This window comes from Geospiza fortis, unplaced genomic scaffold (genome assembly GCF_000277835.1).
Source record: "Geospiza fortis unplaced genomic scaffold, GeoFor_1.0 scaffold1048, whole genome shotgun sequence".
NCBI lineage: Eukaryota > Metazoa > Chordata > Aves > Passeriformes > Thraupidae > Geospiza > Geospiza fortis.
The window spans coordinates 423,430-436,871 of NW_005054619.1; the positions used below are offsets into that span (position 1 = coordinate 423,430).

General features: G+C 39.6%; 1 protein-coding gene across 1 annotated transcript; it reads right to left on the bottom strand.

The window, feature by feature from the left end:
- Window positions 1–1,798: 1,798 nt before the first annotated feature.
- Window positions 1,799–12,252, bottom strand: LOC102037239 (bifunctional UDP-N-acetylglucosamine 2-epimerase/N-acetylmannosamine kinase). The gene is made up of 7 exons (XM_005430345.2): window positions 12,167–12,252; window positions 11,133–11,343; window positions 8,612–8,741; window positions 6,619–6,840; window positions 5,566–5,748; window positions 4,861–4,977; window positions 1,799–4,135 (listed from the first exon to the last, which is right to left on the bottom strand). The coding sequence occupies exons 1-7, from the start codon at window positions 12,250–12,252 to the stop codon at window positions 3,900–3,902; spliced, it is 1,185 nt and encodes a 394-aa protein (XP_005430402.1). The 3' UTR covers window positions 1,799–3,899.
- Window positions 12,253–13,442: the final 1,190 nt, after the last annotated feature.

A 13,442-nucleotide genomic window follows, 5' to 3' on the forward strand; every position in this document is an offset into this window, starting at 1 on the left:
ACATTCAAGTATGCTAGCTCACTGTCTCCTTTATCAGGGCTGTCACAAAATCATAGACTGGCTGTGGTTGGAAGGGACCTTTAGAGGTCATGTGGTTCAACTCCTCAAGCAGAACCACGTTGAGCCTATTGCCCGTGACCATATCCAGACAGCTTCTGATGATTTGCAAGAAGTGAAATTCCACTTCCTCTCTGGGCAAGCTCTGCCAGTGCTTGGATACCTGTACAGTAAAGAAGTGTTTCTGATGTTCAGATGGAGCCTCCTGTGTTTCAGTCTGTGCCCAGTGTCTCCTGTCATGGCACAAATGAAAGGAGCCCATCTTTGCCCTCTCGCTTTCAGGTATTTATATACATTGGTAAGATTCCCCTAAGCCTTCTCATTTCCAGGTTGAACAGTTCCAGCTCTCAGCCCTTCCTCTCAGGAGAAATGCTATAGTTGCTTTATAATCTTTGTGGCTCTTTGTGGAGCTCTCTCTGGTGTGCTTATGTCTCTCATGTACTGGGGAGTGCAGAACCAAACACAGCACTCCTGGAGTCAGGACATTTTCTGTGTCTGAGGATTGTTCTACATACTTAGACCTTGAAACAGAGCAAAAGAATTCTCAGATTTGGTTAAAATCAACTCCCTTGTCTGCGTTTCTAAACATTGACTTGTTTTTTTCCGAGGTCAGTATCTGTCACTTTGTTTTGTAACTTCATGTGACAGTATTGTGCTACACCTCTGGCCTCCTGTGCGTGCTCAATCCTGTTTACTGGCTTTAACTTCCCACTGTTGCTGCTTATCTCCATAGCATTAGTCAGTGGAATCTGGAAAAAAACTTGGACGCTTCCTATCCTGCAGATATAATCCCAGCTGCATGCATGTGAAGATCTCATGCAGTATTGAGAGAGAAGCTGTGGACTCTTGGTGAATACATCCTGGTATAGAACTTGCTTGTTTAGCTTCTGATCAGGTGGCAGCTAGCAGCCAGGCAGTCTGAAATTACAATGAGCATTTGTAAAGAAGAAGGGGGATAGAGAGGTCACAGGTTCATTGGAAAGCAGGGAGCCTGAAAACAACAGCACTGTGCATTCATCCTCTTGGCCTGTGGAACATAGTTAAATTTTAAGCAGCCATAAAAAACCATGGTGCAGCTTATCTTTCTTCCTGCTGTTTTTTTTTTTTTTTTTTTTTGGATTCCCCCAGCAGTACTTGTCATGCAGGCAAGCATGTTCCTTTGCAGAACTGTGTGCTGTGGCACTAGTTCTAATCCAAATATAATTATTTGGAATGGTACAAGGGTGTACAGCCCAGGTGTTATATACTTACTACTGCCTGTGGTATCTCCATGGCATTTGAAATCGACACAGTGATTAGATTTCACTGAATCCAAGTGTAAATTCTGTCTGCACCTTACTCTGTGTTGTGTTTTTTTAATACAAAATTGCCATTGCCTCCATTGATAATACATGCAAGTTTTTGACAATTTTGTTACAATTAAATGGAGGAAGGACAGTGCTTTAAGATCACTAGAAAATGAATGAATTTGTTATTTCCAAGTGTCTGGGTGGCATATTAAAGATTCCAAATACTGAATAACTAAACATACTTGATGGTATGGGCTATTCTAAGGGACACTGGGCCAGCATCAAGTAAGCACACTGCTGGAGATATTCTGTGAACATCTGATGTTTGCTCCTTCTGGGACTGGATACAACAGGGGGCTAATATCCATAAAATCTCTGGTCCACATTCAAGTACCTGAAGTTCAAAGGATGCTTCTGAACAGAGAAAGAAGTAAAGACAAACAAAACCACTATTACACTATTAAACATGATTTTTTATTCTTTCTGATTTTATAAACTGCTTCTACATATGCAGCAAGTTCTTGGCCAACTGACAGAAAAAAAAGCATTTTCAAAAGCATTTCAAGAACTGTTTTCTTAGCATGATGTCAAAGGTGTAAAACTTTTCAACTGTGTTTTAGTCTGTTGTGTTTTTTCTGTGCCTGCACCCTCCCTTTAGCTGCTAGGGAAGAACATTTTGAGTCTGAGATATGAGAAATACAGAGCTTCAGAGGGTCTGGAAAGCAAAAGCCTGGTCCCACTTTTAGCCAGGCATTCCAGCCAGACATTCCTTGTCATAGTAGAGGATGGAAAGATCAAATGACAGGCCTCACTGTTAGAACCTCAATACTCCTGATCTGAGTTACTGTCACTGCAGAGAAATGCCAGTTTCTCCTTGACCTGCTCATAGAGCTAATGCTGTGGTATTGAAGGTAATTCCATTACCTTCAATACTCGTCAAGTGAACCAAGACTTGTAGGAAAAGGAACTATCTCCTTGGTTACATAAAGCCCAGTATAACTTGGCAAAGAGTTAAGAACCAGTTATTTGCCAGTGGTATAGAGGCTGCAGGATTCTTCCTGGAGACATCAGGAGGGAGATCTGGTGGTATTCCTGTAATCCACTCTGAAGATGTGAGTTACCATTAAGCATTTCTTGTGGAAGAGAGGGTGAAGTAAAGACAATCTGTATAGATTATATCCCAGAATTAGCAAATGAACTAGTCCAAGTTGATTGTATAGGACAGGGCAATGGTTGCAGAAGATTGTTTCATTTTGATTGGAGGAGAAGTTCAAGTGTGGAAATAGCCCCTGTACCAACACACTCCTGGACTCCTGAGAATGTCAGTGGTTGAGTTAGATGTCAAAATAGGTCATTAAATTCAGGACAGGATAGTCTTATGACTTCCTCCAGAGCTTTCTTTCTAGATTAGCTGATAGATGGGTTGGTGTTTCAATTCCTCCAGCATCTCGAAAGAATGCTAAAAAAGCAGCTGGACAAAGACAGCACTGTATATCAAGGACTCATTAAAGAAATACAAACCACAGCTTACTTAGGCAAGCCTTAACTGGTATTTGACATACTTTTCTCCTAGGCCTCAGAATGCTCTGAAGGCAAGGATAAGGGTCAGATTTGACTCTCCATCCTGAAAGGTAATGGTGAAAGCAGGACAAGAACAGTGCACCTGCAGCCACCTGAATGGCTGAGGGGATGCACTGTGTCACTCTGCAGTGAAAGGTTCTTTATGATCAGCTGTGTCATGTGGCTGAATTTCAGCTAACTGGCTACCAAAGAATAAGCAGCCCCCCTCTCTTAAAGTAGTAGATTAAGCCTCTTGAAAAGTCCCCCAAGATTAAAATTCAAACAATTTACTACTGGCCATAGCCAGAAGACAAAGATGCTCACTGCTCTCTTATCAGTTTGTTTGGATTCCTCTGCAGGCTGTAAGCTCACTAAACTGTAGTTTTTTTCCTTCATATGCAAAGCTTCTAACATGGGACTCTGGCCTTCAGAGACGATCTAATAAATAAACTTGGTTGCCTCTACCAAGTCCTTCATGAAAAGGAATTTCTTCTAGGTGTAAGCTTTTCTTATTGTAGAGGCCCTAGTTTCCACCCACTTAAATTACTACCTGCTACTGGTGATTACATCATATTTAATTCATGGGTGGAATCCTGGCAACTGAAAAGCTGGTAAACGTCTCATTTCACGTAAGTGGGAAATGAGATACGGATCCCCAAGAGTTATAATAATTTTACACACCATACACATTATCCCCATACAGCAAGAGATGCTCATAAATAATTCAGCCATACTCAAAAGTAATGTATAGGCTTAACAACAGAGGTGCTTGAAAAACCAGAATTGCACATTACTTCCAAAGAAGTCAGCTGAAATTTAGGAAAAATACAAAAAGATAATACCTCAATTAGGAAATGCTAAAGTAGTCACTAACTACTCAGAACACTACTTTGATTCATTAGCTGCTCTCATCAAAGAAAAGTTTGGGACAAAGTATTCCCTCCACCCATTAGGAATTTGAATAGTCCAATTCTCTAATTCTTCTGTAATTCTTTAGTATATTCTACGTGTGGTATAATCCAGTACCAGGCTAGCAGCTCCCAGAAGAGCAGGATCTGCTAGATTTGAGACCACCACATCCACTGTTTTAACAGAGGACAGCGCCTGTCGATTTATCACATCTTTGACAGCATTAACATAGTGGTTAGCTAGAACCCCAGAAAGGATCACAAGAGACGGGTTCACCGTGTGTAGAATGTTCACAACGCCAAGGCCCAGTGCTGTCCCAGCTGAAAGATGAAGTAAAAAGAAATTGAGTAGAATACTCAGAGCAGTTCTGGCATCAGTAGCTGAAACAGTTCTGTTAGCAGCAAATAACACTGGAAAGTCAGTAAAGTGTTTTGTTCCACAGAGTTTATGTTATCAGGTAATACGTGTCTGCTATTAAATTTTCTTTTGAAAGTAAAAAAAGAAAAGGTAAATTTTTTTGCACAACAATGCATTATTCAACGTTATGGATGTGAAAAGACAAAACAAGGCATTAAGCATGCTCGTAAGCGAGGAGAAAATAGGAAAGCATCGCTCTACCACCTCAGTGTTAACCACTATGTATGAGGAAGGACTATGCTTAAAACTAGTAAATCAGCGAAATCCACCATGTAAAGTAGCACATAACATAAATTGCCTTTGCTGCCTCTGACAGCCATTCACTTGTCTACAATGAAATGTCCCAGAATTTAATTTTCCATTATGATAATGTTGAGACTTTACTTCTTTTTTAAACTGATCTTTGCAGAGCCTTTTAATATTTTTTTTTACTGGAATAGATACTTTTAACACTTCTGCTGACATTTTTTCCAACATTTATATTTAAAATCTCATTACCATTAGTAATTTCTATATTGAGAGGGCCTCAACATGAACAGGCTGCTTGTAGTATTACAGTGCACTACCATTTCTGTATCCCCTAAAATACAATCATGGAAGTGTTTCACCCTCTGGGCTATGTTCTCACCTGTTCTGAGAATGCTCTCTGCTTTTGTATTCCCAAGTTTAGCTGCTTGAATAAGGTGAGCAGCACTAACAATCTCCTCCTCCTTCACTGACATTCCTTCTACTAAAAGCAGATCATCTGAAAAGGAGAGAAAGCCAAGAGCAAACCATGATAATGTGGCAAGTCAGAGGGTGAAAAGAAAGAAAAATTAAAATCTTTCCATCTCTTTTACTTGTATACTGAATCCTGACCAATCTGTTCAACTCTGAGTTTAGCTGAAGTAATCATATCTATATTATTCAGGACACTACTTGCAGAAGCAGGGAATCAAACTCGAACAGTTAGAGTGTGGTAATTCACTAGTCTTGTTGGACCCAAAAATAAATAAAATATAAATATTCTCAAATTATTTAAGACTTAGAAGCTTTTGCTGAAAGACAATCACTGTGAAACCAAATGTTACAGAATGCCTGTCAGATTAGTTTACATCAAGCTTAAAAAGAAAAGACCAGCTCTACTGTGTGCTTCTGCGAGTTCTGAGACCAGTGGTTCCTAATGTTCCTTGCTATTGAAAATAATCTGTATTATGTAGGCTGCCTGTGCATCTATTCTTGTCTCCTCCTAGAAAAAGAAGGCAGATTAATTTTTTCTTAATATCTTCTTTTAAAATGTCTTCCTATACTGCAGTTTAGTAACAGTGTTTTCAAACCCAGAGTAAATAAATACCATCATGCAGTTTCTTAGCTTCTCTCTGTAACGCTATTCCTGAGGCATATGCTTCTATACATCCTTGGCTGCCACACAGGCACTCTGGTCCATCTAAGGATACAACAATGTGCCCAAGCTCAGCAGCACAGAAAGAACTGCCATGGATCAATTCGTGTTGATGAACGATTCCACCTCCAATTCCTGCAAAGATATTAAGACTTCTTTTGTTTAAAAAAAAAGACAAACAGCCTCTGCTCCCCAACAGTTTTTAAAGACTACAAGACACTGATATTTGCTTATTCTGATGTAGACAAGATTAAATAATTTGCTTCAGTGATTTGACACTCCTAATACACAAGCCTATAACTCCCTCCTATTAATATATGTATCAAAATAGTATATGTTTGTATTTTTTTAAAACCTATGGATGGTACTGAAATATGACAGATCTTTTAAGCTTGTGAGTCATGCTCTTTATGCAGAAAACTATCCAAGTGGCCTTAAAATTTTGCACTTCAGAAGAGAAGTTCTAATGGTGTATTTAGACAGTTAAACCTGTGTGTTAAAGGGCCAGGACAGATAAATGTGCAGGCCTCTGCTGCCCCTTCCCAAACTGGGTGTAGATACATCAGCTAATTCTTACTGCCACCATCTAAAGTACTATATACTTAACAAATGAGAAAAGTTACCCCACATTTGCATTTGAGATTTAAGCATACTTTCTTATATTCAGTTGCTTATCTTCCAGATACATATTCTGTATTTCTAAAGTTGAAAGAGGATTAATCTATAAAGCTGAAAAATGCCAAATTATTCCAGTTGAAGTTGCTCAGATTTTCCTTACTTGCCTGTGTAGCAGTACCAGAAGAACTTCTTTCATCAAAAAGTCTAAACTATGGAAGTGGTTTTATTTGCCAGAATAAATTAAAAAGCACCCTAAACCAAAGAAACAGTGTAGCAAAAGAATTTTTGGTTTTCCAGGCACAGTGGTAATGTTTATGCCTATAGAACACCTGAGCCTCTAAGTGATGGTGCTGGACTTTGAGTGTCATTGAACTACAACATACCCACCTGTACCAGTAATCAGTGTTACAAAATTTTCTACTCCTTTTCCATGACCAAATTTCCTCTCTGCTAGAGCGGCACAGTTTCCATCATTGTCCACCCAGACTGGCAGATGCAAAGCATCAGATATAGGAGTTCTGAGATCCACAGAGCTCCACTCCTGAATGAGTTTTGTAGAGTGAAGCACAATTCCTTCTCGAGGGTTTACCCGTCCACCTGTGGAAATACCTAAGTCCCACAAATACAGGACAGAAAAATGAAAACTAAGTCTGTGTAACAGACTTTAGGTAAAAACCTATTTTTCTTTCTCTAATGACAAGATTTTTCCCCCCTAATATTAGGCTTTGAAGCAGAGTATGAAAGTAAAAATTTTTGAAGTATTACTGGCAGTTCAACTTTTGACATGTAAAGATCACAAAATCATTGAATGGTCTGGGTTGAAAGGGACTGCTGGAGATCATCTAGTCCAACCTCTCTGCTAAATCAGGTTCACCTACAGCAATGGCACAGGATTCTGTCCGTGTGGGTTTTGAATATCTCCAGAGAAGACGACTCCACAACCTCTTCAGGCAGTGTGTTTCAGTGCTCAGTCACCCTCAAAGTAAAGAAGACAGTTCATAGAATTCCACACCTCTAATCACAATGCGCCAAGTATCTTTAGACTAACTAGATGGGTAGTGGTTGTTAGTCAGAGAGTTAATGTTCCTACTTCAGGCAAGACTGCAGCAAATCACTTAATAGCTGCATTTCTTGTTAGTGGTGTACAGAAGACATAACAGCAAAAACAAATTATTCAAACCCTGGAACTCTACTAGTGTCCAGAAGTCTGCTATTACTCTCAAGATTCATAATGACTAAAAATAATTGCTAGACCTAGAGTAGTGATTTTTCCTTAAAAACATACTGTTTTTGTGAAAGATCAAAACTGTGTTCAGAGATTTGTCTGCTGAACAAAGTAGGCTAGTAACAGGCTCTAGTGGCCAACCCAGTTTTCCCTAGCTAGAGAGGCTTCCAGAGTTGGTGGAGTCTCTCAGGACCACTGAAAAGCAGGTGTCCATAATGGAGGTATTTAGCTCTAGACAATAAAGTTTGAACATCTTCTTGTACAGAGCTTATATGACTGCATCACATATGAAGATGGCTCCAGGGATAATGCTGTAATGGAAAGCAGCCATAAAAGCTCCAGAACAAGCAGCTGAATTGAACATTAAAGGTTTAAGAAAGATCAGATTTGAAGGGCTAACATTTCTCTTTACAGTTTTGTGTACTTAACATTGTTTTTAAAGTTCAAGTTAACTTTTCTTTGTAGTGTGTGATTCAGGTAAGTTTTCATCTGGAACAAACTACTTTTCTTTAGGAACATGTCTCAGCTAAAATGAATATTCTATGTCCTTCTTAAAAATTCAGGACACATTAATCAACGACTTCATAAATAACTAATATTTAAGGCCAAATCTCCTAGTCATCATCAAACTGAAGAAGTCCTGTCTGATACAAGTACAGTTTAATACAGAACTGTATTGCAAGTGATACTAGAAGTCAGCAGAAGGGCTGCTTTTGTCGCTGTTAGCTACAAATTTACTCCTAACATTCTTGCCTTTTTAGTTTGCCTTGGTGTATCTGAAAATTCTGCTGCACAGTTGATCCTAGCCCTAAAGAAAGACTTACAGACAGCAAAGAGCTGTTTTGATAAAGACCGAGCATCTGATTCACAAGGCCAAGACAGCAGAGAGCTTCATAATCCAGAGTACTACAAAAACACATTTTAGATATAGTTTACCGTAACTTAACAGATTGTTTAATGGTTGTTACAAACTGTAGAAACTTCAGTCTTTATAGTCAGCTTCTCATTTTTAGCTATTTAGAAATGTTTGTTTGTTAAGAATATCTAAGAACTTGAAGTACAGAAGATCCATTTTAGAGAGGTGTTTTAAATAAATGAGTAGTGATTTAATTTCATGTTGGAAAACATAGATGTAAAAAGTATTTGTTAACTTACCTACTCCCAAAATTCTGCAGTTTACATTTACTGCCTCTGATGCAGCCTCTACACACATCTTTAGAATTAATGCCAGTCTGTCTTCATAGGTTTTAGGGTTGAGCTGGGTATACTTCTTAACTATTTCACCCTAGAAATTAAAAACAACAAAACATGCCCCAGAGAAATGTATGTCATGATGAAATTTCTCTTCCATATAAATTACAGGTTAATTTGAAAACAGAGAGCCATAACTTATCTCTTTAAAAAAACCACAGATGCTATACTTTAGTTTTTGGGCCTGCAGGCAACGTTCTTGACAGCTCTTGGGGACAAGCTTGTAAGATTAGGCACTGCATTCTGCTTCTGTAATCAACCTCCCATCTGAAATTAAATACACATTTTAAGGAACACACAGCTCATGGTGAGGAAGTATCACCAGAGCTGCTGCAACTGTTGTTAGGCATAAACCATGACAGAGCAATGTACTTAAGCTCAACACTGTGTTAAAAAAAGAGAGTAACAATTGCTTAAAAAGGACAGAAAACCCACAAGTGCTTAAAAATAAAATCTTTCCAATCTGACTGCATGAAAGGTCTCTGCACCAAAAAAGCAGAATCAGACAGACAGAAATGCTAGAAATTTCAAGGCAAAATTGACTGTACTTTCAGAAATATCTTCTAAGTGATTACACTTCTGAGTTACTTGCAATATCTGTGGAGTACCATCAAGTGTCATACATCATTTGAATAGTCTGGGTTCAAAGGGACCTCAAAGGTCATCCAGTTCCAACTCCCTACATGGGAAGGGACACGGAACCAAACCAGGTTGCTCAGAGCTCCATCGAACCTGGCCTTGAACACTTCCAGGAATGCAGCACCCCAGACTCCTCTAGACAACATGTTCCAGTGCCTCCCCACCCTCACAACAAAGAACATCTTCCTAATATCTAATCTAAACCCACCCTCTTTCAGGCTGAAGGCATTCCCGCTTTTCCTGTCACTACATGCCCTTGTAAATACTTTGGAGAGGGTGGGGAGGGGCCATGAAGATTATTTTCAACCCTCTTCATGCTGTGTAATGAAAGTATTCATGACGCATGCTTGGAATCTATGGGTACTAAGGAACTGATATTAATTCAGTGTTTACATGGCAGGATTAAGCCAGGAGACTGCTGAAGGTATCCTGTGTAACAGTGTTATTCTCCCTGTTAAATCCCCTGTACCATGTATCTCAGTGAACTGCACTGAATTAATGCAACTCAGCAAAGAGGAGTAACAAAGACAGTCTATAAGCAACATGGCTGAGTCATTGCTGTCAAAGAACTTGGAAAATTCCAAACTGATAATGGGTTTGAGTGCTGGGTCCTATCATCTCAGTATCACATAAGTGACAGAGTTTGTGGATTTTGGATGCTTAGTTTCTTCTTCACTTTTAGGTTCGAGGGTGCATCAGAGAACTTTGTTTTGGAAGACAAGGTTGCAGCAAATATTATCAGAAGACATAAGGCCTTCTAAAAGGAATTTTTAAATCTCATTTTTTTTGTGAAAATAAAATTAAATCTCATATTCTGCCACTGGCTGTTAAATACTTACATCTGTTATGTAAATTTTATTATGAAAGTCTGATTGTTTTCACTCTGATTTGCTAGCATTTCAATTTTCACAAATGTAACTTCAAGCTCTGTAAAGTGGGCAGAATTTTTTTACATTATTTTTTCCAGTTTGTGTTGACTCATAGGAAAAAATGTGGTGTCAATTTTGCTTCTAAAAATATTACACTTTTAAAAGCAGTCTTTAAGAGCTTGAAGATCTGTCAGACATCTCTTAAATGAAAATTTTCTCTTAATGTGAAAATTGTAGACTGTGTCAGGTCACTTTACATAACCCTTCATGCTTCAGGCACCTTATTCTGCCTTCTGGGCAACTATTATTGAGCTGATCTAGTTATCTGCAAATATGAAGTGTAACTGTAGGCGTAATTGTCCAATACTCTTGAGAACAAAAGCAAAAGGCTTCTCATCATGAATTTTATTCACATCTTTGAAATGCTGCAGAGTTCAGTAAATTGATTTGCTAGATGCTGGTTGTTGCTCAGAATGGTCTTGTGTGTCAATTACATGGAAGTGTAAGGCAGTGGGGAAGCAAAAAATCTAATACTGCAGCCCTCCATGTTTTGCTTGACATACAAAACCTTGCAGGTTGAACCAAGTCACCTTTTAAGGAGAACCAACACATGCAAAAGCTGTTCTATTCGTCAAAGTCTGTAGTCAACCCACAAAGAAGCAGCTAAAAATGGGCTTCTTGCCCATTCTTGCACCACCAAATGGGCATTGCTAGTTTAACATCAGTCTTAGAAGAGCAAAGCAATAAGCAAGTTTTATCAGGACTGTATTGAGAGGCAGGAAAGAAGGTAAGAAATCTTCTTTATCCCTTAACAAAAGTCAATAGACTGCTTTGTTTTGGAGCTATTTGGCAGAAGCCCGTATCCACAAAGCCCAGTGGAGTTTACAGAATATCTAGAAGCACAACAGAATATTTACCTTCATACTGACGATTGCTACTCGGAGATTTGTTCCACCTAGATCCACTGCCAGAGCACTCTGTGTCTCTAGAATATGGTCAATATCTTGAGAGATATTATCTTTGACAGGAGGAAAACAGAATTTCTTTTGCAATGGTTCTTTGAGGTCAATAGATTTAAGGAACTTCAAAATCCTTGGAACAGCATTACCATCTCCATATATTTTTGAGCTGTAATACAAAAAAGAATTCATGTAATTTGAAATAACACTGGAATCTATAAAGTTCTTTGTATGGCAGAAGAATGTAACAGTATCATTACAATATTATGATCTGGCTACTCTGCCAGATCATAAAGACAGATTGTCATGAGACATGGTAGATAGCGACAGTAGTTTAAAGAACAAACACAGATCTTTCAAGTCTGGCATTAGCTCCATTTTGGAATATGAAACTGGAATGTAGAAAACTAATGATACCAAAACCCCAGTAAAATTAGGTTTTATGAAGCAGAAATAAAAATATGGACAGTTTTTATGCTACAAATCAAGTAAGATGTAGTTATTGCGCAGATGCCAACTGTGTAATAATAAACTGTACATTCGTGTCAGTTTTCAACATAACTGTTTCTAAAATATCATACAGTGCATCAGATACTTAGTATTAAAGAATTCAGTTTTACTGTTCAGTTTAGATTCTTAAGAAATACTCTTTTTATCCTTGTCCTTAGTTGAACAAGTATCTATCAAACTTTTTAAGAAACTTAAATGTTAGAGAAATGAGCACTCATTAGGGCTGAGGAGTAAGGAAAAGCACCTTGCCAGAATTCTGCAGCTTCCCTGGAAGCTTGCACTCAGGACTCTCTATGCATCATGAGGTCAAATCAGCTATCGAGTATTGTGTCACAGAAGCACAGAATAGCTTGAGTTGGAAGTGACCTCTTGAGATCATGTAGGCCAACATCCCCCCCCAAGGCAGGTCACATTGAGCAGGTGACAGGAACTCATCCAGGTGGGATTTTAATGTCTCCAGAGAGGGAGACTCCACAACATACCTGGGCAGTCTTTGCCTGTGGTCTGCCACCCTCAATGTAAAGCTCTTCTTCAAGTTGATGTAACTTGTGTTTTGGTTTATGGCCATTACTCCTTGTCCTGTTGCTGGGAACCACTGAGAGGAGTCTGGCACCGTCCTCTGGGCACCCGCCTTGGAGATATTGTTACGTATTGAGGAGATCCCCTCTATCAGTTGTGTCTTTGTCTAGACAGGGCCAGCTTCCACATTCTCTCTCTTCTCATAAGAGAGATGCTCCAGACCCCAAGTAACAGAATCACAGAATAAACTAGGCTGGAAAAGACCTTTGACACAATCAAATCCAACCTGTTACCTAACATTATCAGCTTAACCATGGCACTGAATGCCTCATCAAGTCTTTTTTTTAAACACCTCCAGGGACAGCAGCTCAACCTCCTCCCTGGTGTCACAATCCACTCATACGAACGGGGGTCGTGATGGTTCAGAGTGCAAAACTCAACGCAGTGGGGATTTCAGTATTAATCAAAACAAACGCACCTTTATTGAATGACCACAGCAAATGCGATAGAGGGATTGAGAGAAAAAAGATAGAGAAAGGGGGAGAGAGAAAGGGTGGTGGGGGGGGTGTTATAGCTACCAAACGTAGAGACAAAGTCCTTTGCAGTCCAGCTGAGGATCTGCCTGTTACGCTGGGGAAATCTCGAAGTCCTGGTTATCTCAGGGTTCTACTATGGTCCATTGCTGAGGGGGGGAACAGATCTTGAAGTGAGTCTATTGAAATGGCTGAAGGGAAAAAGGTATTGAAGATGGGTACAGACAGTCCATGTTCTCAGCAGCATAAGTCAGTATCAGCAGTGAGCAGGACCCATTGTGTTTCAGCACTGGTTTCTATGGGAAACCACTCTAGGTGCAGTGAACACATCTGCAGGCAACACTTAGCAGGCTTCCTACTTCAGTCAGCCAGCACCCCTGGATCAGAAGTATGGGGATCTCAGTCTCAGTCCTTGGGAGGGGGGCTTCAATCTCTGTCCATCACGGTGGTAGTGGAGCAGATGAAGGATTTTCTTTGGGGGGGGCTATCAAAGTTGCCCCAGCAAGTTCATCTGGCCAAGATGTGGGAGAATTCCTGGCCTATTGTTGTGAAGCAGGTGCAAGCATATAGGGCATGTTGCCCCTTGGCAGGCCCTGCTAGAAGCAGTCACTGTAGACACAGTTGTGAACAATCGCTTGGCAGGCCAGAACTCTGCTCAGGGGCCTCAGGATTTTTGGAAGTTCATCCACCACTGGCAGGCCAGAAT